Below are 27928 nucleotides of genomic sequence, written 5' to 3' on the forward strand. Positions count from 1 at the left end.
GAACGACCCAACCAATCCCAACTTTTCAGCTCATACTACTCCCTTTGACGCATTTAAAAAAGGCAGCAGTAGATGGTGGTGAAATAGCATTTCATTTAAGCATTTACTTCCAAGATTTTGCTTGTCCTCAGCATGGTATCAGGGCAAATGAAGAGAACTCAGCAGGTCTCAGTCAATGCATGGGTGGAGCAAGGAGAAGACCATCACAGGATCCCACATTTGCTGCCCTGAGCTCCACGATAGAAGAAAGGGTAAGATATAAATATGGTAAATAAACAAATAAAAATATGTGGTTTCCATAATTATTTATTATCTTCTGGTCCTGTTTCCTCCCTCAAGGCAGCTTCTAATTCATAAAGCATAAGACCAGCCCTGCTGGATCAGGCCAGAAGTGCACCCAGTATCCTGTTTCCCAAGGTAGTCAAGCCAGATGCTCCTGGAAAGCTCTCACAGGACATGAAGACACAGCCCTCCCCAGAAAGAACTGAGGAAGCAGCAAGAAAAGGGGGGAAGGGGAGAAAATATTCAGTAAAATGATTCCCTAATCTGGTCTAGGAGAAGAAGGGTCTTAAAACCACCACCTAATGCCAGGAATTCCCAGAATCTGGGCTAAGCTAACACACACCCCAATACAGGGGCAGGTCTTTTAAACCAGTGGGCAGAAAGGAAACTTTCATTTTTGACAGGAAAGATAAAGTTCATCTTAGGAACCTTTGAAACAGTTAAAAATAACATAGCCAGGACAATTTGTTTATAAAAGTCCACGTTTTAAGAGACTCCCAGGTACAAAGCAGTCATCACAAACTTTGACCAATCACAACAGCAGAGGACAGGATTCTCTCTTTCTCTTTCTCTCTCCCTTTTTTTTTTAAACGTAAGGGAATGGGGGGAAATACAGCACACTAATCAAACAATGCAAAAAAAAATACAAAAAATAGAAAATAGAAAAAATGTATTTACAAGTCATACATTACTATGATCAGAACGCACAGAGACAACAGCTGCTATAATACATGCACAGGGTCAAGAGGGGAGCTACTAAAAACCTGTAATGGATTAAGTTGTAAAAAACAAACCCACAAACAAAAATAGGGGTTCGGCGGGGGGGGGGAGGGGGTCAAGGGCTTCAGCTTTCTCCCTCCCCTAAGTCTGCTACATTGATTGAAAAATCAAAGAATCCCCTAAAATCCAGGAGCACACTAAGTACAAAATACTACACTGGTTGTTTTTTTTTTTAACTGAAGCTTCACTCATGGAGGGAAATGGGAAAGACAGCAGCATATTTGCAGATCCATATACAAGAAAGCCCAGAGTAAACTGCTCTACATGCTAAAAATTACAGCAAGCCCCTGTCAGCTACAAAGCATGATCCTAGCAGGTTTTCCCATTGCATGTGTGTGTGTGTTTCTGTGTATGCATTTGTGTGTGTGTATAAAAGTCGTGCCCTTGTTCACTGCAACATGACATCTGGGTGGAAATGTAACTTGTTTACAACAAAGTCTTTATATCGTGTACTGCAAGAAGTCACTCAAATGTCTGTGGATTTAATAAGTCACCTCACACCACAGAACATATTTAATAAATTTGAATTGGGGGGGGGGAGATTATAGCGACAGAAAAACCTCTGTCTCAGTTCTCTCTGAAACCGGAGTCCAACAGAAAACTGGTCCCAAAGTACTTGTAGGGTTTCCCAAGAAACTCCAAGCGCAGTGACCATTTGTCTCCTCTTAGTGTTCACAAGTTCCTCAATGACTCTATGCCGTTTTCACCAGAAAGTGTCTGTCAGTCTGCCTCCTCCTCCTTCTTCTCCCCGAGGAACACCGGATGGCCTAGCACTAATCCGTAAGGAGGAGGAGGAGGGGAAGGAAGAAGATGGAGGCGGCTGCCATGGCAAACTGTCTCCAGTTCCAAGAAGGGAGGGGAGAAGCCCCCACTCCCTCGACCACCACCACCAAAACGCCTTTGCTCTTTCCTCCTTTTCCCAGAAAGCAAGTCCATTTGTACAAGTTCCACAAACTGGTAATTCTCTCCTGAGTACCAGCCCAGCCACAGGGACGGACAACCAAGCTGTGAGCCACAAAAAAAGGACCAGGCAGAAGTTCCGGTCACTTTCCATCCGTTCCATCATACCTCCAGGAAACGTGAGCTGCTGGTCTTGGAGTGGAATGGTTCAGACCACATGCGACGCAGATCTCCCTAAGGAAAGGGACAGAAGAGTGAGCAACTGAGTGTGTATAGTCTCACAGAGTTCAAAGGGGCTGCTCCTGCACCCAGATTAGAACAGGCTGCAAAGGCTCCCTTTTGGGGCAAGAGGCTCAAGGATGGCAGAATTCAGAAAGTGAAGCTGGACGATGACTATTTTGCTCTGTAACGTTTACGCCAGGGGGATCCAACATGGCGCCCTCCGGATGTTTGGGGCTCAACTCCCATCAGCCCCAGCCCACAAGGAAGGGCCAGGCCTGCAGTGCTTCCATGGCATCAAGTGCCCTCTGGCAGCTCAGGTTGATACAGCAGAGACTCTCTGGATGCACCAGCTGGAGGTAGAACAGGCAGCGACAGGTAGTGGCATCACCCAACTCAGGGAATGCTCCCCTAGCACCCATCTTGACATCATTTCATTACCAGACAACTGTGAACTTTAATACCTGCTAAGTGGGCCTTTATGCTGACTTTCAGGTATTTATTTTATTGTATTTGTTTACAGGAGTTGTTGTTGTACAGGCAACTCCCCACTTATGCAGGGATTACGTTCCAGACCCCCGTGCACATAAGTGAAAGGTAAGCGGGGAACCTTGTCAGGGCAGGGATCTAGGGTGATGTCTTCTTCTTTTACAACAAAAAAGTTCAGAGCTCTACGTAACAAAAAGCAACCTATACTGTATCTTTGCCTCCAGATCGCAAGAACGGACAGGGAACGCTACATTACAGCTTCCCGCCCAACAGCTGTTGAGCGGGCTAGCTTGGCAGCAGCAAGGGCTCCTGTGCACTATTTTGGAGCCCACAAGTTTTTTTCTGCCTTTAAAACTTCTTCAGGCTCTGGGGAGGGTCTCCTTGCGAGTCACAAGGACTTTCCAGCTCTCTCCCACCATTTCCAGGTTGGAACTGATTTATATTTATTTATTTCGTGGAGTTGTCCTATATGAAGATGCGCCCAAGTCAAGCACGTGTAAGTGGGGGGGCGGGGTGTCTGTATATAGTGGTAGTATGTTGTAGGATGCATATATCCTAACAAAAATAACTTCTTTTTTTGCTGCTTTCAGTGGCTGTGCACAACAATTCAAAAGGATAGGCCTTGCAATAGCATAGCAGATGCTGGGGAGGGGGTTAGACAGTGGACCGTCTCGAGGGGCTGGGAGCTGGGGGCACTGTCGTACAGTGGTTCCGCTCCTTCCTCCTGGGCCGTGTTCAGAAAGTGGTGGTGGGGGATGAGTGTTCAGACCCCTGGGCTCTCACTTGTGGGGTGCCTCAGGGTTCTGTCCTCTCCCCCATGCTTTTCAACATCTACATGCAGCCGCTGGGGGAGATCATCAGGGGGTTTCGGCTGGGTGTTCATCAGTATGCGGATGATACCCAGCTCTACCTCTCTTTTAAATCAGAACCAGTGAAGGCGGTGAAGGTCCTATGTGAGTGTCTGGAGGCGGTTGGAGGATGGATAGCGGCTAACAGATTGAGGTTGAATCCTGACAAGACAGAAGTACTGTTTTGGAGGGACAGGAGGCGGGCAGATGTAGAGGATTCCCTGGTCCTGAATGGGGTAACTGTGCCCCTGAAGGACCAGGTGCGCAGCCCCTGGGAGTGATTTTGGACTCACAGCTCTCCATGGAGGCACAGGACAAATCTGTGTCCAGGGCAGCTGTTTACCAGCTCCATCTGGTACGTAGGCTGAGACCCTATCTGCCTGCGGACTGCCTCGCCAGAGTGGTGCATGCTCTGGTTATCTTCCGCTTGGACTACTGCAATGCGCTCTACGTGGGGCTACCTTTGAAGGTGACCCGGAAACTACAACTAATCCAGAATGCGGCAGCTAGACTGGTGACTGGGAGCGGCCGCCGAGACCATATAACACTGGTCTTGAAAGACCTACATTGGCTCCCAATATGTTTCCGAGCACAATTCAAAGTGTTGGTGCTGACCTTTAAAGCCCTAAACGGCCTCGGTCCAGTATATCTGAAGGAGCGTCTCCACCCCAATCATTCTAGCGGGACACTGAGGTCCAGCACCGAGGACCTTCTGGCGGTTCCCTCACTACAAGAAGCCAAGTTACAGGGAACCAGGCAGAGGGCCTTCTCGGTAGTGACACCCTCCCTGTGGAAGGCCCTCCCACCAGATGTCAAAGAGAACAACTACCAGACTTTTAGAAGACATCTGAAGGCGGCCCTGTTTAGGGAGGCTTTCAATGTTTGGCGTAGTATTTTAATATTTTTTGGAAGCCGCCCAGAGTGGCTGGGGAAGCCCAGCCAGATGGGTGTGGTATAAATAATAAATTATTTATTATTATTATTATTATTATTATTATTACATCACTGATGTGCCCAAGGAGATTCCCACAGACGTGACTCCCAACACTCCTCTCACCTTTAAATAGGCCATAGTGAGGAGTGGCAATAAGGTGAAGGGTACCAAGTAGAGGAGGGCCGGCTGAGCTGCCCGGTGGATGCGAGAAGCGACCGTCGCAGTTAAGAGGCCTGCAATATAAGAAAAGACAAGATGAAATGAGAGCACCCAGATGGGCGCCTTTCTCTCTTAGATGATGTATTTGCTGTCTTGTTTTCTCTTGAGAGACACTGTGTATCATGGCAGGATGATTCCACAATGCAAACTGCACCAAGGTCAAGTGAACGGCTTCCTGAACTAAAGTTCTGTTAACAGCTTTTTAATAATAAGCCTCTGCTTTAACTTTCCAGAGCAAATGGCTTCTAATCTCATGGTAGTGAGGAAAAACTTCAAAGCACAGAAATGATCTCTGTGGCAGCCTTGCAAAGAGACAGAAAGCAAGTTTGCCCCTGAGCTCTTTTGCTCCTTCCTTTAATTGCCCTCTGCACTCCAAAACCAATTTCCTCTTTGCAAATCCCCTAAACACACATGTTTTGTACACATCCTTTGCAAGCAGTCAACACATCAAACATACATGGCTATTCTCGGTATTTTGCTTTCAGAATCTAGAATTAAGATACCCTTTGTTGGAAAGTTTTTTTTTATAAACATCAAAATCCTGCTTGTAACAAAGACAACTTCTCAAAATAAAAACAAGTTTGCTTTAATTCCTGTTCCAGAAGCCTATAAATGGAGCTCACGTGTTTACAAAATAATTCCCAATGAAATTTTAAGTCTTGCAATTTAACCTTTCCAATTCTTTTAACAGTCACTGCCAATGGAAGACTTCTGTCCTCTTGTTTTTCCAATATCAGCCTAATGCCAAGTGACTGAACTCCATTCACTCTTTGGAAAGACAACTTTAGCACACCCAAAGTGCAACTGTTGCTCTGTCCCTCAATTCCAGAATCTTATCCTTAACACACTTTTAAAACTTTCTCTCCTATCACTCTTCAGTTCAGGTTTACAAACAGCAACTTTGTCTACTCGCTTCTGGCAAATAAAACCAATGTGCTCCAAACCAAGGTGTCTGCATGAGCACCTTCTAACCTTTAGGAAAAGCATTACAGTTCAAAGCATCTTGCACACAATTGCAAGATACATCAAACTTTAAAAGGGGTGGGGGGTGGAGATCCATCCAGACTGCACTCACCACATCAACTTCTGCACACGTCCCTCCCCCTTACCTACGAAGTATCCAATGAGTGTGCAGTGAAAATAGGAGACTTTCTGCATGCGGCCAGAGATGTTCCCTGGTCCTGGAGCACCACAGGAATCGCTGTTGGCTTGCTTCTTGTAGTTATCATAACGCAGGACAAAGCAGAGAAGGAGGCCAGGCATCACAATGTCTCCAATTCCCAGCATGGAGAAGTGGCTGCCTGTGGAACTGGAAAACAAGGAGCTAGATTAACTCGGGAGCCAGCTCCCCTCCCCACCCCACAAACCTTTCTTCTCTGACCAACCATCAGCACACAGACCCTCGGGTTAGGGTGCAAGCAAAAAGGAAACCACTTTCCTAATTGTGGCCCCAAAGCTTCTTGGGTTCTTCTTAAAACAGCATATCTACCACAAAACAGTTTCCCAAGAGCAAAATGTAAAGAAGCCTCAGTAAAGGATGTGAGGCAAAAAGGTGACTCCTACCTTGGAAATACAAGTTTGCCAGGCAGCGACAAGCGGGGGACATCTCGACCTACATTTGGTCCAAGGTGGAGCTTCCGTGATAAAACATCAAGCGGATTATCAGCTGGTTGTGTGGCCACTTTCACCATAACATTGCTATTGAAGATGTAGGCGGAAAAGAAGACCTGGGGGGGGGGGCAGGGGAAACACAAAAGCTATTTTTGATCACCTCAAAAGATATGCATCTCTCTCATTATCCAGCCTAGGATCAAGAGAAGTTGTGAGCCAGGAGACCAGTAAGTGAAGTAAGTAGATGAAACGATACAGGATTTGCAGATTTGCCAGTTCCCAGTGACATGGCACTAACCCTTTTGATTAGTCTCAAGAGGGACTGATATACATGATAGCATTATGTTCCTTAAGAGACAGAAGCCCACCTGCATCTATAGGAGATGCAAGATGGCAGCAGTGGACACACCCACAAAGACACTCATGTTTGCTGGCTCAACAGGGACCTGTTGATACCACCCACACAGGTGAGAAACAACCCCTGCTCTTTGGGGGCACCAACCAATTGTGTCATTTATTTATTTTTAATATGCTTTTTATTAGTTTTCTTGCTTAATAAACACACACAAGAAATTAACAAAAATGATAAAATAATAACAAAAAAAATACGTACATCCATAAATCCATACATTCTTATCTTCCCCAATAGACTTCTGTCTTCCTCAAAGCAGGTCTGTCTTATCTGTTTACTAAACTGCTTCTTTAATCATTTTGCCACTTCTTGTTATCTGAATACTATACTTATAATCCATATTATGGTTTGTGAAAATTAATCAAAGCATGTCCAGGTTTTAACTTGAGGGCCCTGTTTTTTAAAAATTCTTTATAAATTCCCCACTCCTTTTTGAACTTTTGGTTTGGCTGTCTCCTAATTGTCTCCACCATTTTTGCCAGTTTGAGATATTCAAATAATTTATCCTGCCATTCCTCTTTTGTTGGTACTAATCCTCCTTTCCAATTTCTGGCAATTAATATTCTTGTTGCTGTTGTAGCATATAAGAATATTCTCTTTTTTCATTTGGAATATCTGGTTTCTTTATGAAAGTTTGCTTAAACATTTTTTTCTAATTCCTCATATATAATATCCCCAAAATTCTTAATTTTTTTGCAACCGCACCACAGATGAAACAGTGTCCCTTCTGCCTGTTTACACCTCCAGCACGTATGAGATCTCATTTTATACATTTTGGATATTTTGCTGGGAGTTATATACCACCTGTAAAACATCTTCAAAAGATTTTCCTTTAGTGTATATTGTACCATCTAGACCTGGTGGTCAATAACACATTGCCATTGGGTGGGGGGCACTGCGGCCACTGCAAGCCTGACAAAGAAGTAATCAACAAGAGGACAGGGTGAGAAGTTTTCACACCAGTTCCCCCAGAAGCTCCAACAGCTTCCTCCACAAGAGTGTTCAGGAAAAAAAGAGGCGTTGATACCATCTGACCAATGTGGCCTTCAAGATGCAATGAAATGTGAAAATCAAATAGTGGAGCTATATGGTTGCCTTGTTGCATTTTTTAATTGAAAAGCCACATATAAATTTTCTAAAGAGGCAAATTTCTCTGACTGCCTGGGGATGGCTGCTGGGTGAGACCAAGGTGGTACCCTCTAAGGTGTGCCAAGGTCTGTAATCAGCCCCTTCTGAACAATGGGGGATCTTCATCACCTATTTCCTACACAAGTTGAAGTGAATTCATTAATTAATTAAACTTATAGGCTGCTAGATTGTAAACAAACAAACCTCAAAGAAGTTCATGAAAAAGATAAAACTGAGTTGGGGAAGGTCCCAGGGAGTGATATGGAAAAAATACAATGTAAGCGAAGGGGAAAGTTATGACTGACAGATGCAGCAACAAAATGGGGTGTGCCTATAGATGCTCCCTGGTACCCAGTGACAGTATTTCAAGATGTCCAGGGTGATGGGTGCTGCAAGCCTGCCATCAAGGTCAGAAGAACTCTTTGTCTGGTTATAGGGATACATAAGAAACTAGAAGAAACTCACCCAGAAGACATCATAAATTAATAGCCCCGAGAGCAGCAGACAGGAAACCTTGAGGCTGGGCAATCGGACAAAGGCGATCATTGCAACGCACAGGCCCATGGCCAGAGCTACAAAACAGAAATGCAACAAAACAGTTGGATCACTATGCAAGGTGACAGTTGCTGGTAAACAAGCCTAAGACTACAGACAAAACATCTACTGTACCCAGACACACCAGAGTAGGGATACTTCCTGGAAATGAAGTGGCAGCTTGAAAATGGAGGAAAGTTGCCAGTGTAGACTACGGACATATAGGGCTATGTGTATTTGGCCAAAAAAATGTCACATTTCTGCAAGGCAGACATCCTGTTTCGTCCTCTGAATATGTTGTGTAAATTTGTATATCCAAGCAATTAATCTGCTTTCATAGTTTAACATGCTTCTCTAGATCAACCTTTCAAAAATCCTAAATTGCTTTGGGCAAGGAACAAAATGGGGGAATACAAGGGAACGGTTTCTCTCTCTGAATCTTAAGGCCTAGAAACTTGCTCTTTCAGTATCTGTGTAAGCCAACTATGTCAGTAATATTAACACAATGTAACATATTAGAGATTAAGAACAATTAAAAGCAAAGAGTAGAGGACGAAAAGCATTCAGTAAACCTGCAGCAGCACAGAATGTACACAGCACTCCACGATTCATTAGCCAAAAGTTACTGACAAGCTCCATGTAGGCAATAATATTTTGCTAATTTTGACATGAGATACACTGTTCAAGACAAGAGACAGCAATGCAAAAGTGCCTTTGCCAATTCTTTATACAGGCTGGGAAAGGTAACACTCATCTGGAATAATTAGCCACATGTGGGAAAGGCAATCAACCAAATGGTAATGTTAATGGTTTGATCACAACCATGAGAAGGGCTGCCTGAAGAGAAACATGTGTGACTTTAATAATTAATTTTCAGAACAATAAGAAGAACACTCCCCCCAAGCTACTTGTAAAACTGAAATCCTCCCCCACAACAGACAGGCTTGAGCTAACATTAGCATAGACTTGAACTAAAGTTTCTGCAGAGAGAGAACTTTCTTGTCTGTTTGCTGTTCCACCCCTTGGAAAGGCCTGTGTGACAAGTGATGGAGGCTGCACCCTTTCTGCATCAGGTACTACATGTAAAAGTACTGGAGACACCAGCACTTCAAAAATGTTTCACTTTGCTAAGCTTGTTGTTGTATTTGAGCCATGACTCATTGTGTGTGTGAATGTGTTCTGTCTCTGAAAATCAGTCACTAGTCTGCACAACTGTCTACTCCTCCATGAGTGCACCAGTGAGGCTGTTGCCACACGTAAGAACCTGGAAGTTCTGCACTTCTCCATCTCTGCAGTCTATTACATAATGACAAGTGTTAGATTGACTAATTCTAAACCCACACCCCACTTCGGACAGAAAAGAACGCTTTTCTTTGGCTCACAGTAATTGTATGAGCCTTTTCTGAGCATTTCCCAAGCTTCTGATAGCTTGGACACCCCCTTTTTCTAAATTAAAAGTGGAAGAACTTCATTCCTATTTATATATTTGCTTTATATGAAAGTCACTAACATTATGTCATACTACAGATCTCCGTGTTTCTGCCTGCTTCTTTCCAAACCCTGAACAGTTTCTGCTGCTGACATACAACAGGCAGTCTCCTCTGAGGGTGGACCATTCTGCTGCCTGCCTGCATCAGGAGCAATTGAATGATCAAGATTCTATGATTACTCTAAGATTCTCTTATTCTATATGGATGTTTCAGCAGAGATTCCTGCACTGAAGGAGGTTGGACTAGATGACCCTTGGGTGCCTTCCAAGATTTTAGGATTCATCACATCCCATGTAGTCAAAAGAAAAAGCAGTGAATCAGGCAGAGGCACAACAACAGCATACTCTCTGGACGGGGACTTTGTGTTCATAGGGACCTTCAGTTTATTCATTTCTCTTGCCACACTATTTGGAAAAAACTGCCTTACACAATGCACACACACACACTTCCATGGCAAGTACAGAGTTCATTTTGAGTAAAGAATGCAAGAAAAGTTTCCACTAACAATTTTTCAACCTGTCACAGTTACAAGCAAATAACCAGATCCACATATTCAGCAGCACTTACCGTCCATGAGGAGCCAGTGACCAGTTAGGACCCAGATAAGGACAAGCATCACAGAGAGGGAGAAAGAGAGCAGCTCAGCAGCTGTAAAACGCCCACAGCAGCCAAAAGAAATCCTGGAAAATACCACCAGAAACACAAGAACAATGAAGGCTCTTCTCTGGTATGTAGCGATAAGGAGTGGGGGGGGGATCTCTTGCGGCTCTTATTTGGACTGGGTTCAACAGCTTTTGTGACAAGGCTTTTGTCAAAGGAAAGGTATTGAAGGCATGAACTCAAGGATCCCCCCCTCAAACCTGACTCACTTGCCAAGATGCCTAAAATTAGATGAAAGGGTTATTTTGGCTACTCTATAATTGGGCTTTCTGCTGAGAGGGTGTTAGAAGTGTTCTACCCCTTCATGCCAATTTGGGGATGGGGGGGGCGTAGTTTTAAGATACAGCTTTCCATCCATGAAGAGAACGATTTATTTCAGAAGACATTATTCCAAAGCTGTCATAAAAGCTGGACTTTTTTTTAAACGTTCCCTATGATCTCTAGAGCCAGTGCTTGTGACCAGAATTCTTCCCTCCCCTGCAAAAAAATGAATTTCAACTGTGTTTCTGTTCCCCAGCTAGAAAAGTACCACCACTATGAAGCAACCCTGCTGGCGTCAATCCAAACAGGTCATTATTTCTGCCTATAACCATATACATCAATTTTTGGCACGGTGAAGTGGTGATTCCTGAGAAGAGGCCGAAAAAAGAGAAGTAGTGTGTGTAGTGTGTTTTGCCCCCACCCCTTCTGCTGTAAGATCAAAAGCAGGAGTCTTGCAGGGGTGGGAGCAGCACATTGTCCTGAAGACCTGGGGGAAGCAGCTGTCTCAAGCCACCGTGAGCAGGCGAGTGGGAATTAGGCAGCTGTGACTCCCAAGGCAAAGCCTGCTTGGATGCTCTTCTGAATATGAAAGCCTTGAGATGAAGGAAAGTTGTGCAAGCTCCTCTTCGTTCCAGTGCTATTTGTGCAGGAGAACTTCCCAGGAGAGCGTGCCTCACATTAACTGTGGGGAGGTATCAAATGTGGGTCAGCCCTGTTTAGAGCTCACAGCAGAAGAACTCTGCAATACCCTCTTTGTGCATTATAAACACAGGCGTGGAAAGCAGTGGCAGGAGCTCTACCAACAACAGAGAGGCCCATCTTGTTGAATCAACAACAGGTTCTTTGCACTGCACAGAACAAAAAAAAAATAACCTTCCTTACTTGTTTTGAGGTGAACAAGGTCGTGTTAAATACTGGCACATTGGGAGCAGAAGGAAAGCAAAGGCTATTGTTGCGAGAACTGGAGAAACGGAGAGAGAGAGAGAAAGAAAAGGCAATGTTATTACAGACCAATGTTGCAAAAACTCCAAAACAAGCACAGAAAACTAACACATGTCAACATCTGTGGCCAAGGATGTGAAGAGGGAAAAAAAATCTGTGGCCAAAACACAAGTTGAACTTTAATTAAAACGTCTGTGAAGGGCTTTTTGCATTTTGCTGGAAAACATCTGAAGTCCAAGCAATTTATCAGTAAATTATAATCATGAAACTAGTATGTTCCTAAGGTGGGGAGAGCCCACACAGAATGCTTTGGTCAAAAGACTGACCCAAAACATTTAAGTCTGGCTAGGAAACTCTTCTGAAATGCCACATTTTTGTCAGTGGTCCAAGGATGTGGCACGCAGAGACTAATTTCCATGGGTAATATTTAACTGTTGCAAACGTCTAAATGCATCACCACATATTGAGCACAACCCTGAAGGAAGTCCTCCCATGCAAATCCCACTGAAACAAACAGGGCTCTGGGCCCTTGCATGGCATTTATTTAAATGGGTATTCTACAGGAGAACTTCTCAGAAGAATGTGCCCATTGGCTTTGGAGAATTCTGCAGTTCTCTTTTTAATTAACCTTCTCATGAATTTATACCGCACCTCTCAACAGGTTCACAGGGTGACTTGCAAATAATTCAAATTACAGAGGAGGAGGCAAATGTAAAGACAAAAACATTAACACGATAGCAGAAATAAAACAAATAAAAAGAGTGTAAAAGCAATCAGCAGAGATAAAAGAGGCAAGATAAAAAGCATGGGAAAATAAAACTCTCTTTGTCTGGTGCAAAAATGAGTTGGAATCATTAAGCTGGAGTGGCTTCAACATCCTCTAGTCCAGGGGTGGCCAACTCCCAAGAGACTGTGATCTACTCACAGTTAAAAACTAGCAGTGATCTACCCACTTTTGGTCAAAGTTGTTGAGCTTTGTTTTGAGCTTCTTTGGAGGGGCAGTGATCTACCGCAAAAGTCCAGTGATCTCCTGGTAGATCACAGTCTACCTTTTCTACCTGTTGGACGTGCCTGCTCTAGTCCAACCATTTGCCAAAGCGCAAAAAACAACAACAACCCACTCCTACAAACCCCTAAATAAACATCCAGTTTCTGCTTAAAATCCTCTAATAGAGGAGGTATGGGGTGAGCCTCCCTAGGGAGAGGATTCTACTGGGAGGGCACCACCACTGAGAGGGCTCCTCTCCAGGTAACTACCTACCAAATCTGATAGCTTGACAGATCACATCAAGAGAAATATAAGTTAAAGTCTATTATAGACACTGACATTTGAATCAGCAACTTGAGTTTATTAAATACAGTATTAAATACCTCGGGTTACATACGCTTCAGGTTACAGACTCCGCTAACCCAGAAATAGTACCTCGGGTTAAGAACTTTGCTTCAGGATGAGAACAGAAATCATGCTCCGGCAGCGCAGCAGCTGCAGGAGGCCCCATTAGCTAAAGTAGTGCTTCAGGTTAAGACTAGTTTCAGGTTAAGAACGGACCTCCGGAACGAATTAAGTACTTAACCCAAGGTACCACTGTAAATCCTCCCAAGAATTTGTTTAATCCATTTTTAAAACCATCCAAGTTGGTGGCCCTCACTAAACCCTGTGTAGAGAATTCAATCATTTCTTAGAATGAATTGTTGTTAAAGATGTTAGTCAATCTTCTCTTATCAATATACCCATTTCTATTTGTATTTCCTGTGAAGGAAGTTCAACCAATCTTAATGGAATTTCTATGCAAATGTGCATGGGACTGCCAGTTTATTTATTTAAAATATTTTTAGCCACTCCTCATCACAAAAGCCATTGTAGGGCAGGAAGCTGACCAATGAAACTTGCATTATGAACAAACACAATAGTTCTGGAGAAAACCCCCCACTTCCAATCCACTTGGAAGATTTATGCTCTTGTGAGAAAAAGGAGGAAGTGCCTCTAAGAGGATCCAAGATGCCTGTGATTTTGCAAGTACGTTTAACAAGACTTGTTTTTAAAAATCTGCTGCTCAGCTAAAGTGGAGAAAGTTGTAACAGAGAAAAAAATATTAAAGCAAGTAATGGACAAAACACTGCAGCCTCTATGTGCTTGACTTTATATACATTGACAGGTAGTTTATAGCTGTTATATACACAAACAGAAGGAAACCACCAGTATTTCTACAAGCAGTTTTTTCATATGACATCCTCAAAACTGTGTCAATTTCCAGCAACAATGAGTCCCTATGTAAGATGGGGGAAAGTGAAGAGAAGGCAGTTACCTGCTGTACATATTGTAAAGACAACTTGAACCGAGTCGAAGAAGAAGAACATGACTAAGAGAGACACAGATGCCCCAATGGGAAGGAACAACGCCTGTGTTGAATCAATGGTCTGGATACCTGCAGGAATTGTATTTTATTAGTTTTTAAAGGAAAAGAAACATTTGTTATTTGGCATAACATGGCACACATTTAGCGTTCAGGTGCATTCCTACCTGATACTCCCCCCTCCCCCTTTACAAGCAAAGCTTAGGCCTTAACTAGGCATGATGTTATATGTACTTTTGCAGTTGGTGTGCCTGTGCTTTGTGAGGAGGGGAGCTGATAATAATCAGAGATTGCAACAGGCAGTGGAGTTAAACCATTTCCTTTCTTGCTGCAGTCCCAAAGCTGCTATTTGCACTGGGAGAAAATTGCCTCAGGGTGCCAAGGGGAGCTCTCCTCTCAATGCAAACTGCAGCTGCAAAGGAGAAAATTTTGTCAAGATTGTGGCAGGAGAGGAAAGGAAAAAATTCTGCCCCCTTCCTTCTGCGATCCCAATAATACTCTCCACCATGCCACCCAAAGAGAGAGAGAGAGAGAGAGAGAGAGAGAGAGAGAGAGAATGAGAATGAATGTGCACAGAATCCACCCTCTACACACTTGCTCACCTTCTCTTTCTCGGTTACACCAAGTAGCAAACTGAGATAAGCAGGAGGGCAAAGAGCTGATCACCCCACCCACTACCCACTCTCAAAGCATACTGTCAGTGTTCATCAAATACACAGATTGGGTCTTGCCTGCATTGGATGCGCATACATGTACCTCTCAGACATGTTTAAATTGGGCATAAGCTCCACAGAAGACAATGAGTCTTGCTTCAGAGTAAAGTTGCATAGGATTGCACTATTGGTCTCTACTCTAAAGAAAAGGCAATGGAAATTGGAGAAGCAGAAAAAGCACACAGTGTATCTTGCATGGAAAAATAGTTATAATATTGTATACTGTACTGAAGTGGAAAAAATGTGTGTGCCTGTAAAGGGGGGAAATCTGTGACTCATCAGAGGACTGATTAATGGAGTAGAACAGCAGGTAAAGAAAGACAAATGTGCTTCAGAACTAAAGGAGGTAGCTTTGCCCATCTACACCAGTTTAGCATTACCTGTCTCAAAGAAAACTTTATACTACAGGCACCAATGACAGAACCACTCATCTACAGCCCATACACAGTGCAATGTTGAACTTCAAGTCAATAATGCAAAACAAAATGAATTATTACAAGACTTTGTAATCAATTATCCTCCCTTCAATTTGGCAGGGCTTGTACAGGACAGCCACGTTATGTGGTTCACACCCAGAAGGGGTAGCCTTGTTCCAACAGCGTATAGGATGACCTCAATCACAAGCCTGCAAGACCAAGGTCAGTCCAAGTTCTGCATCCTCAGCTTATGGAGCAAGAAGTCCTTACTGTTATTTGTGCTGTTGCCATTGAAGGGCCCAGATGAGCTGCTGCTGTCCTTTTCTTTGTCTTGATTCTCAAAGTCCATGTTAAGGGATCTACAGACAAAAGAATACATGTAAACCTTCTACTTTATATTTGCAGTGGTTATTGAAATTTAATACATAGCTTTGATATAATTTAATGCAAAATTTAATGAGTGTTACTAAGAGGCTGCCCAAAAGTGATACCCCTCTACTTTTCTGCAGAATATTCAGAACAGCTTACAAACATGAAATTGTAAGCAGAAAAAATTACAAAGGCAATGTATAAACAGCTGCAACAGAATGATAAAAGCAGCAAACGTAAGAACAAGCTTAAAAGCAGAAGTCAAAAGGGGGAGAAAAACCATTTAATTCAGCAGAACCTTAAAGGCCTGCTGAAATAAAAACACGTATTCAACTGATATCTAAAAGCAAAGAGAAGGGAAGTCTAAGCAGATTATTTATTCATTTCTTTATTTAAATTGTAAGATTTGTATCCTTCAAATCTATAGACCATCAGAAGTGGAGTCAAGAACATGATGCCATGAAGTAAACTGATTACTTGAGTCCAAAGCAAGCATTGAATATGCAGGGATGGAGTGAGTCGCTTGTCCCAAGTCTCTCCCCCACTCCACCAGTTGACAGTCATCCAACAACCAAAGGTGGAGATGATGCATCTGCACTCACATCATCATCATCATCATCATCATCATAATTTTTTATTTATACCCCGCCCTCCCCAGCCAAGGCCGGGCTCAGAGCGGCTTACAAGCAATAATAAAAACAAGATGATTACAACTTAAAAACAAAAATAAAATACAACATTAAAATATTAAAATGTAGCCTCATCGCAGGAGGAGAAGGAAAAGGAAAGAAAAAAAAGTGAGAGAGAGAGAGAGAGAGAGAGAGGGGGGGGGGGCGGGAATCAAATTGGCTCCAAGCCAAAGGCCAGGCGGAACAACTCTGTCTTACAGGCCCTGCGGAAAGAAATCAGATCCTGCAGGGCCCTGGTCTCATGAGGCAGAGCGTTCCACCAGGCCGGAGCCAGAGTTGAAAAACATGAAATTGCCTTGAAAAAGAATAGCAAATTCAAAATGCTTTCAGTAATTTTGTAAAAAATAAATAAATACCCAGTCTTGCCTGGCAGCTCTAGATGCTTCCCTTCTGGGTCCGTCCGCCAAATGATTCAAAAAACATGTCACTCCATCCCCCTAAACAATCTTAAACCTTCCAGAATGAAAGTGATGTGTGGCTAGAAAGCAAGCCTTCATGCTTTAGGATGAGAACAAATTGGCAAAATATTCATTTTTTCTTTAAAATACAGCTTTAGCAAGTCATGATCAAACTGAATGTTGCTTCACCTACCATTTCCACCCCCTTTAGGTACATAGAATATACCTAATATATTATGGTTCTACAAGATTACCTTTAGGGAACATTGCATCAACATACGGCCAGCAATTCATGACTTTTCTTTTAGGGGTGGGGTTGTTATATATACCAAAGAAAATAATCGTACCTGAAGCTACCATAAACTATGAGGAGAATAGAAATTAGGAACGTAGATACTTGACTGGAATCCACAAGGGAGTAAGCCCTGGAAAGGAAGACAGAGAGGCACAGTATATTATTATGGAACCAAACTGATAAACATTTGTTCAGTTTTTAAATGATCACAAACCCAAACAGGTGTCTAAACACAACAGTAAGTTAAACAAGCCAGGAATTTACTCATTTTCTCATTGTTCACCCACTCACATGACTGGATTATCACCAAAGACAGATAACCCAGAGGCACTTTGTTTTAATTCCAGAGAAGCAAACTCAAATAAAAGGTGGGGGCAGGATTTACAGGAGAAGCCTTGTGGCCTGAGGCCAGGACGTAGCCATGTGAACTATTCTGATCCACCTTCGGGCACAGAAGGGAAGAAGAACAAGCAACAGCAACTCCTGCAACCAACACGCAAGATTTCAATTAGTCTAAGTCTGAGTAGGACTAGCTTTGGATACAACCCACAAACCAGAAGCTGGGGGAAGAGGCAACGGTGCCAAGTTACAATTTATGACCAGAAATCTGAACAGTTTTTGGATAAGATTACTTGTTCCCAACTACATAAAAAGGACCACCAGTCACCAATACCATCTCCATATCACTTGGTACAAGACCCAAGCACAGGAATTTCTAAGTCACATCAGCACACATTCCACTCTAGGCAGGAGGCTGCTGACAGAATGCCTGCCTGCTTGTTAAATCTAGGTATCTAGTACTTAGGTTATAGGGATCAGTTCTCTCACATGCATAATACAGCAAGGTAACCCGTTTGACCAGAGGAGCTCCACATTAAGCCTAAGCTTCTCTTGCACAATACAATGCCCATGTGAACACGTGTGTTTCGGTTCTAAGTACCCAAACATCTGACGACTGAGCCAACAACATCAGGGCTGCCAGAGTGACATATTAATTCCAAAGAAATAAAAAGCAATAAAATAAATTCTAATACACAGCAGTAATGCAAGTGCAGCATGTTTATTACATACTGTCGATTCAAAATATACAGTAGACATAATGCCAAGCTTCAGAAGTATGTGCTAAGCTACTTGTTTGGAAACCACTGTGGTGAAATTACATCATGGGTTCTCAGCAGGGTGACCTGATAACCTTCTTTTCTCTGTAACTACATGGGAAAGAAGCCTGATTAAGCTTCACCTGTCAGCAGAAGGGAGTTATCAGGAAGAGGCTGAGCCCCTGGAAACACACAGCATTCTGTGAGCTGGAATAGAACTAGCTTAGCAGGAGATAATGACTGAGGCAACCTGGGCTGCTGATGAATTGATGGGTTGCCTAAGTGAATGCAGGAGCAGGCACAGCAAGGAATGACAAAGTACGCTTGCTTGTTTATTTCTCTTAGGCAGACACTCAGGAAAGAAAGCATAGGATAGTTGCAATCACCCTGCAAGAGCCACAATAGTAAGGATGACTGTGTTTACAACAAAAAATGTATATTACAGATTGATGAGCAATGGCAAGGAAAACAAACCCATTGGTTAAGCAACTTCTGTTCAGCAGACATGCAACATTCTTTAGAACATACTGCATAGCCGCCGCCCCCCACACTCCTGCTAGCTTTCTACCTGCATACCTGTTGTTTTTATTTATTGAGTTAGTTTAAAAACATTTGATTATGCAGATCAATAACGGGGAGCGTTAACTACCCTGCCTCTTCCACATGTTGCTGAACTTGCACAGGTGCCTTACTTGCTTATTACCAAGACACTTTGTCACTTAAGCTGACACAGTGCTTCAGCCGGGACTCTCCACACAAATGAAGAATGAGGTTTCTTTGTACTTGCAAGGTTGGCTCTCTGGCTACCTTACCCTAAACATATAGCCATGGCTAGCTTTTCCCAACTAGTACTGTAGTAAGATTGAGGGGCTCATATACGGAAATGAAATGAGTAGAAATTCAGAAGAGGCAATTAGGTCAGTTCAGTCAATGTGAATGTAAAGTTTTGTCAGAAGTGGACAGTGGGTGGTAATTTAGTGGGGATTAAGGTGAGAATGTGGGCAGTTAAGTCCCTTTCTGGGAATGTTATGATCCAAATCCCTCTACAACATGCCTCAATGCAAATTTTTGTAAGTTACACTCTAGGTTGTTTTTTAAAACAGGGAAAAAACCTGACCTAAAGGTTGAACGTGTAACTTGGACTGAGGCCTGCACTCAAGTTTACATGCTGCACTTAATAACCCAAACAGAGCCAACACTGAGCTTGAACAGAAAGCTAAACCTACATGTTTTTATTATAAACTGGATTTCCTCTAGCTAGGTTTGCACTGTAGAATTATACACTGTTTTTACCCTAATCTTCAAAATTAAATTTAATCTAGATTTCTGGTAGGTGCAGGCACTCAAGACTGCAATTATGGAACTATCTACAACAATTTTGCAACTAAAATTCAGCTCCTGAGTTGTACTTTTTTATGGAATTATCCACACACACACACCCGGGATTTACCTGCTGGAACAACACCTTCCCTGTGGAATTGCTTCAGTTTCAGCTAATGTTTTAATAAATAAATATATAATATTTACCTTCTCACAGGATGCCTAACTCACTTGTTACACCTTGATGTTTTGTCACATTACCAAGATTCTGCTTTTGCTGGGGCTCCCCATGTGCTTGAAGAACACACTTTTCATAGGCAAGAGGGCAATCTCAGGGTCTTTTAACAATTAAGGCATAGCTAGTGTCAGTGATCATGAATATTTATGTTTCCTTTGCATATGAACACGCAGATTGGTGAACAACAGGATTCTAAATATATATAAAAATTGTCCAGCAGCACCTTAGAGAACAACAAAGTTTGCTCTTGGTATAAGCTTTCGTGTGCATGCACATGAAAGCTTATACCAAGAACAAACTTAGTTGGTGTCTAAGGGCTACTGGACATTTTTTTTATATATTTCGACTGTGTCAGACCAACACGGCTACCTGCCTGAAACAGGATTCTAGTTAAGAGTAGAGAAGACTAAAGTCTAAAGTCTGCCCACCTCTTGTGTTATAGACTCTGTTAGCTACTTTGTAAAAAATGTTCTGTGGCCTTATAAGACCTTTAATGTATTCCTCTCCTCCCACCCTAAATAGCACTCCCACCCTAAATATTAAGTGTTTCTCCATAAAAGGTGTCACCAATAGCTGCCTGGGCAAAGAATAGCTGAACAGTGAAAAGAGAAGTTCACAATGTGCTGCTCTATCCCAGGGAAGACCCCCTGGATGATGGCAGCTTGCTAATGACAGAAGGGGGGAGAGTGCTACACAGCCCCCGCGAGGGGCATGCCCAGAGACACACAACAAGCACTGTTCTGCAACAGCTCTGGGTGTCAGCCTCCCATGTTTTACAATGACCTCATTCTTGTCTACACAACAACAAACCAAGCAGTTAGCTCTCTAGCCTGTCACAGACAGCTCCACAGATCTTTACCTACAGAACAATTCCAAGAATGACTCTGCTTCTCACATTGCACAGCTACATGGCTCCAAAGTTTTCCAACATGAAAAATATGTCCTTCCAGACATTCCAACTCGACCTTTCTAGCAGTGCACAATGAAAATGGACAATGTCAGAATGAATAGTAGGCAGAGAAAGAGCAGCTGCTAGGGTCAAATAGCTAGCCAGTTAGCTAGTTGGGGGGTGGGAGAGAGCTTCCAGAACAAATTAAACCATGTTACAGCCTTACAAATAAGTTCACTGAAGTTTCTAGCCCACAAACATTTTTACTGATGGCCTGAATTGTAGGGGGAAACAAAACAAACACTTCTCTCATTTACAAATGTTTCCATGCCTACTCAACTAGAGGTAAAACAGTCAACTGAGCAAGTGGTTACTTACTTGTTTGCCACACTGGTAAATATCAATTTCCAAATTCCCCCTTGGACACACAGAATTATCAGTGCTCATCCTGGCCCTTACTAGCACGAGACATCCAAACCACCACACAGGGGATAGTAACTGGCAGCCCTACACCAAATATGTTGAAATCTGTGTCTGACTGTCACAAGTGGTTTTCTATTACAAATAAACAAACTGGGGGAGGGGAGAAATCCTATGCAAATAAGGGCAATTTGAGGGGGAAAGGTTTTGCAGCCCATTGTGATAGCAGCCTGAGAGGTTAAGTGGACCAACTGCATCAAAGGGGTTAAGAAGTTCCACCACTTCTCTAAAAATTAACTATTTTGCAGATGTTGTTCATTTGTTTCCAAGCATCTCTCTGAAATCATGAAACATTTTGTTTTGTTTTTTTAATGAAAACAGTTTCCAGGTTTTGGTAACAATTGTCAAACTCTGCAGATCTGCTATATTCTGCAAAGCATAGTTTGGGGACTGGGGAGAAGATCCCACAAACTTTTTCATCTCAAAGCAAACAAAACTGAATGGGGAGGCAAGTCTCAGAATGTCTTACTTTTTCGATATCCATTAGCAGCTCTATCCTGGCTATCCAGGCAAATTGGTCCTTTCATAGAAGTCCTGGAGTATCCCATTTGCTATTCTCCCTCTCCACACCCCTCCACCCCACATTTTTGTCCCACATTTTGACCACAAGGATGATCCCACAAGGCAGCTATAAAATTCCAAAATTACAACAACAATAAAACAAAACAAGTTAAAACCAGACAAACCAGAAGTTTCGTCATGCTGTGGCTCATGCACCCAAAGCCATATTCTAACAATAGCAAAGTAATTAATCCTACAAACACACTTGGGGGGGAGCCCCATGTAGCAAAAATTAAATAAATTACAAGCATATATTTGCAGGTTTCCCACAGGCTTCGGGTTGGCCACTGTGAGAACAAGAGTGCCAGCTGGGTTGGACAGGCCCCCTTTGGCTGGATCCAGCTGAAGGACTTTTATGTACGTCTCTGTATACACAACCCACCTCTATTGGTACTTGCATTAAAAGTCATTTGTGCAGAACATTCTCACTTAAATGATTACTATGGGTTATCTTGAGACACAGGAAATTATTGTACAGGCAACGACCAATTAACGTTCATCCAAAAGATGCATGATTGCGCACACACGCACAGTGCTGTAGTAACCCAAAAACATCACTCAACATTTCACAAAAAGGGTGGAATGGTGGCATGGCAGGGGAAAAGGGGGCAGGGCTGAATGTAGCTGAATACACTTGTACATGCTCCTCCAACGCACACAGGGGCCAGGAACAGAACTCCTGCACAAAATAGTTGTTGACTGTATTAGTGTAGTGGTGGACTTGTAGCCTTCTCCTTGCTGCTTGACTCCACTCTTATCACCCGACCACTCACCATGCAGGCTGGGGATGAGGAAGTTGGAGTCCCAATTAATATCTGGAGACCAGACACAGGTCCCCCCACCCCTGATGATTTCCTATACAGTATTTACTTCATCACCTTAGAACTGTTTCTATATACTCAGCATCATTAATGTGTGTTGTGCTTTACAAGTATAACAGCAAAACAGCAGGTGCCCATCTATGCTTTGACAGTGAGAAGGACAACAAAGAAGGGAGAGAGATGCATAGCAAGAAGCAACTGTAAGAAAATCCAGTTACACACACACTTATACACTAGGAATATGTGGAAACTACTGTGAAAGTAAATTCAATGTGCAAGCATAAATGAAGGCTTTGGGCTTTGTTACAAGTGAGCTGCCAAAAGTGGGAAATAAATATTATAAATACTTAAATCAGGGCAGTCCAACTTTTCATACCAAGTGGACCTCAAGAGTACTTCGACACGGGACCTGTGGGCCACACACTGCCTTGTCACATGGAGAGGAAAGGCCAACATTTGATATACACCCCAGCCTTCATGCTGCCTTCCCAAAGTCAGCTATGCAAGGTGCTGGGCTTTGGGAAGGAGGTGTGAGGCTCTGGCAGAGTCCTGGAGTCTTCCCATCTCCTTCCCAAAGCTGGGAAAGCACTTTAGGAAGGAGGCAGAAGGACTCTAAAAACCTGTAAGAGCCTTACACCTCCTTCAAGGGCTATGTGGGGCAAGGCTCAAATGTTGTTCACTATGCCGCAAAAGACTCTCATCCCTTCCCTTACCTCACCTGGCACAATAATCCAACCACTACAGCAAAGGAAAAACTGCAAGCAGGCAGGCAGACATCAAGCCCAACAGCTAGAATGTCCTTCAGAAAGATGCTATAGCCACCATGATCTATGGTCAGGTCTTCAAGCTCCCTGTCTTTCTCCAGCTCCCCTGCAATGGCTAGGTTGCTGTAGTCCAGATGAGACTCCAGCCACCACCCTGCTAGGAAAACGAGAGAGCAGAGCCAAGACGCTTGCCACATCAGGCGGGTCCCCTGTTGCTGCTTCTACACACCCATCAGCCTCAACCACAACCCTCAATCAGCTAGATCACAATCTCAATTTCACTTAAATATCTGTCGCATCAGGCAAATGATGCAAATACAACTCAGTGCTCTGTCTCATCCTGCACTTTTTGTACTCACGGAAGGAGTGGTGCCAGAAGGCAAAAAGTTTCAGAAAATGCAGCAGGAGCATATTCATTTGTCAAGTGCTTGGGTCACCAGGCTCTACTCCTGGGCTAGCAGCCATCTGAGTACAGTGGTACCTCGGGTTAAGTACTTAACCTGAAACTGTTCTTAACCTGAAGCACCACTTTAGCTAATGGGGCCTCCTGCTGCTGCTGCTGCGCCACCGGAGCACGATTTCTGTTCTCACCCTGAAGCAAAGTTCTTAACCTGAAGCATTATTTCTGGGTTAGCGGAGTCTGTAACCTGAAGCGTATGTAACCTGAGGTACCACTGTATTTTTTCCATGTGGTGCACATTCCCTTTTTTCTATCTGTGGAAGGGGAATGGATAGCAATGGAGCACACAAGAAGGTGCTCATGCAGCTACAAGCCTCTGAGTTCCCCCTTACCCATTCCACTGTCATAGAGGGAGAGGGGCTGACTTTTTAAATCTTTGAGCTGTAGCTGGAAGTAGTGAACTCCAATGTGAAGGGGCCCAGGGGTATTTCCAGAGAGACACGATCTACCTAAGATGCAGACTTTTAGTCTTAAAGAGCCAGTAGCTTTTTAGAACTAGAATGGGGACTCATCGGGTTGCCAAAGACAAGTGGCTACTTACAAGTCTGCGTTTGCCTAACGTACCACCCTTTGCCATAACTATTCCTATTGCTTAGGGTGAAATACACAATGTAGCCAGCCTATGTTTTAAAATGAATTACTGGGAGAAAAAAGTACAAACACACAAACTTTCTCCAGTGGCTTTTCACTTTAAGGATACAATTACAATATGTTTTCACAAAGCTCTGGTTACCATATGCACACACCAAAACCTAGCATTTGTGCTAAGCCCATCCTGTCAGTACAGTTAAAAATATTTTGGTGGTTTTTACTGTCTATTCTTGCAACTGACTTCTTCAGGACAGAGTTCTTTTCAGTGGAAGTCAGACACTGGCAATCTGATATAGCTAGAATGGGAGCGAAGGAGGCAAAATCTTAAAGGCCACAAAAAACTTCTTAGGAGGGGCAAATGCAAGCCACAGGTTAGGCACCTGATTAACAGTAACTGCATTTTGAAATAATGACAACTGCATCTGTTTTCATGGGGAAAGTGTTTGTTAGCTGATTGGCGACATTATAGAGAAATAGCGTACACAAAGCTAGTGAACAAATATAGCACATAACACAGGCTTACAGATCATGCTGTACTTTCTCAACAGATGTTTTAATTTCTAACAAAATAGGAACGGACAAAAACATGAAGGGACAGCTAATTATCTAAGGCAATTACCATGGCATCCTAAAAATAGATATCTGTTAGTTATCAAGTTCAATGAAAACTCTCTGATCATTTTACTGCATTCTGTCATTATCTATTACAGGAATTCATATCTCGCCCTTCCAGTAGATCCCAATGATGGCTTAAAATACCACTGGGGCATCCAGTAGTCTTTCCTCCAATGACTGATCATGTCTATTCTTTCAGCTTCAGCAACCCTTCTAGCTGCTCTCAGTCTAGCCAAGATAACACTGCCCATCTCTGCTCTTAACTCAAATCATCATACTACAGTCAGTCTCATCACATACCTCTTTATGAATTCTGTGATTCTCTGTTTTCTGTCAAAGGTTCTCACACACCTCTATTTATATAACTCATGGCAAAAATGCCCAACAGCAGGACATTTCAATGTCTGATTAGTCATTTGCTTGAGGCTACAGTACACACTGCCTTTGGTACACTGTCAGTCGCTGGACATCTAGTCAACCAGGTGATAGCAAATATGTCTTCCCTTAAATGTCAGCCCTGGCTAAGGTGGGAAGAAGCACACATGTGGTTCATTCTAACCTGCAAAGCAATTTGTTCTTCTATGGTAATGGTACAGAGCATCATTTTGCTGGCATGGTTTTCTAAAGAAATGAAGATGTTGTGAGACAGACTGACATCCCATAGTTATTAGAGTCAAGTCACATTTTCATTCTGCATCTTTATGGCACATTTGTTCAATAGCTTGATCACATGCAATTGAAGATGTTATATGCCTTCTATGACTCTGAAATGCTATCTCCAGAAAATGGAGTTCTTCACACAGTCAAGTTTACACTTCCAGACAATGTGATGGAATACACCTGACAGTTAAAAAAAAAATATCAATCAATAATCATTTACAGCATTGTAAAGGTATTCATTCATACAATTTATATTCCATCCTCCATCAATACCATTGTTCCCATCAGAATGCTACATGACACTATCATGAATAGGAGAAAAATGCAAAGTGCAAGTTGAAAAACACAAAAGGCAAAATGATTTTAAACTGCTATGTTAAAAAACACAAAAAGTTTGGTTCTCTCACCAGATTATGGTATTTCAGAGGGTAAAACTAGAACTTTAAATTAGGCCCAGAAAAGGACAGGCATAATGTGATCATAAAGTCCAGCCTCAGTTAGTAATCTAAAAGACACACGGCACTAACTGGTTTCTAAACAGTCTTTAAAGGCAGTCCCATGTTAAGCACATTACAGCCTCTATTTCAGAGACCACCACAGCATGGACAACTGAAGCCAGGCTCCCTCTGTCCATGTACGGTTGCAACTGGTATACTTGCCCAAGTCTGAAATGCTATATACTTACTTGGGAGCAAATCCAACTGAACTCAATGTGGCTTACCTCTGAGTTAAGATGTATGAAAAGGGTTTATTACAGTGGTGCCTCGCAAGACGAAATTAATTCATTCCGCAAGTTTTTTCTTCTTGCGAGTTTTTCGTCTTGCGAAGCACGGTTTCCCATAGGAATGCATTGAAAATCAATCAATGCGTTCCTATGGAGACCGTCCGGGGACAGAGGGGAAGCGCCTTCCCCTCTGTCCCTGGACTTGTTTTAAAGCAAGGGGCAGCGGGGAGAAGATTGCTTCTCCCCGTTGCCTGCCCCGCAATCTCCGGGGACAGAGGGGAAGGCGCACGCAGGCTACATAACTAGCATTCCCAACAAAGGCAAATAACTTTGTTAAATTAATGAAAATATTTGCTGCAGTAAATCTCAACACCGAAGTCAAACCCTATTAGCAAACCCTTATGCCCCACTGCATCCCATGTATAATAATTTGAATGCAGAAAATAAATGGGGGTGCCTGGTGTAGACGCTACAGCCACAGTCTCAATCCATCAAAATGCAAACATTTGTGTTAGGTCTGTGCTTTAATGAATATAGACAAAAAACTGAAGGAAATTTTGTGAAGAACTTCAATGGTCAGCAGGGTTATTCATTACCTAAGTACACTGAGGAGCAAGTAGTTTCCAGCTGATGGAACAAACTCAAAAACAAGTCTCATCCAATGTCCTAGTAGACTCTGTAGCCAATATACTAGCATGAGATTCCATATGAGCAAACACAAGAATGACTGCAAGGCAATTAAGATTTAATACATTTGTTCTAACATGAAACTTTACTCAACTTTTAAGTACACTGATTGCTTGTTTTATTATTTTCCCCCACCCAATGAAGTTGCACAACATATTCAAGTTATTATAAAAGTCAACCATGAGATTCTGTCAACAACCAGAGTTCTAATCTTGAAACAATAACCAAGCAGGTGAGCAATTGTTAAGTTTTGCTGTAGGAAAGACAACCATTTTCCTTTGCTTGTTCTTTGCCAACCATGCTTTAAGTTGCAGCCAACATGTGGGAGGCTGTCTGGAAAATGTCTGAGTTCAAACACAATTCCTTCTCACTTCCAACGCCACAGCACCAAATGCTTCATCATAGACATAATTGTAAGGAGATTCAACAATTATTCTCTTGTTTTCAGAACAGTTGCATCAAAATATAGGAAAAGATTTCTTTTTTATTCACAACTGTTACTCTAGAAAAGTCCTCCAGCATTTTAATCAGTTGTTTTAATATGAACATTCTGAAAGAGCAAATCAAAAACACCCCGATAGTTCCTGCAATCTTATCTATGCAAATCATTCTATCCATGAACACCTTCACTATTTTCACACAACAGAATCCTCCCTAACCTATACAGTGTACACTGTCCTTGCAAGCCCAGTGATTAATATTCATACCATTTAAGGCAGAGCAACAGGTCTATTATTTGCAAGCTAGGTAAGGACTGTGGCCTGGGATCTCCAGCATCCTAGTAACCCTGAGCTACAGAGGCTGGAAGACTTCTAGATAGAAGGATGCTGCTCAAGATGGCTGATTTACAGGCTGTTGGCTGATTTACATCTTACACACCTTTTAAATGTGTTTGTGGGATGAGGGGGAGGGGGTTTATTGCTTTGTGGGTTTCTTTTGTTCTTTTGCTTTTATTTTTTATTTCATGTTTCAATATTTTATTTTTATGTTGTGAACCTCCCTGAGATCTATGGATGAAGGGCAGTATACAGTGTTAGAAACTCAGATATATAATCTAGGCGCCAAATGGCTCCTGAAA

The 27928-nt window shown here is 42.7% G+C and overlaps 1 protein-coding gene across 3 annotated transcripts in view; it reads right to left on the bottom strand.

Moving 5' to 3' along the window:
• Positions 1-288: 288 nt before the first annotated feature.
• SPPL3 (signal peptide peptidase like 3) overlaps positions 289-27928 on the bottom strand; it is a 38464-nt gene continuing 10824 nt past the window's right edge. For 2 of the 3 annotated variants that reach the window (XM_083717474.1, XM_083717476.1), the window contains exons 2-11: positions 16996-17073; positions 15463-15551; positions 14016-14135; positions 11650-11728; positions 10414-10526; positions 8288-8394; positions 6235-6398; positions 5781-5980; positions 4525-4685; positions 3263-3340 (exon numbers count right to left, since the gene is read on the bottom strand). In XM_083717474.1, coding sequence (XP_083573600.1) covers positions 3278-3340; positions 4525-4685; positions 5781-5980; positions 6235-6398; positions 8288-8394; positions 10414-10526; positions 11650-11728; positions 14016-14135; positions 15463-15551; positions 16996-17073 — 1174 coding nt within the window. In that variant the 3' untranslated portion in view covers positions 3263-3277. Of the gene's footprint in view, positions 2197-3262; positions 3341-4524; positions 4686-5780; positions 5981-6234; positions 6399-8287; positions 8395-10413; positions 10527-11649; positions 11729-14015; positions 14136-15462; positions 15552-16995; positions 17074-27928 lie in introns of those variants that run through there. The other variant, XM_083717475.1, reaches the window with a different exon arrangement.

This window comes from Podarcis gaigeae, assembly GCF_964106915.1.
Source record: "Podarcis gaigeae genome assembly, chromosome: 16".
NCBI lineage: Eukaryota > Metazoa > Chordata > Lepidosauria > Squamata > Lacertidae > Podarcis > Podarcis gaigeae.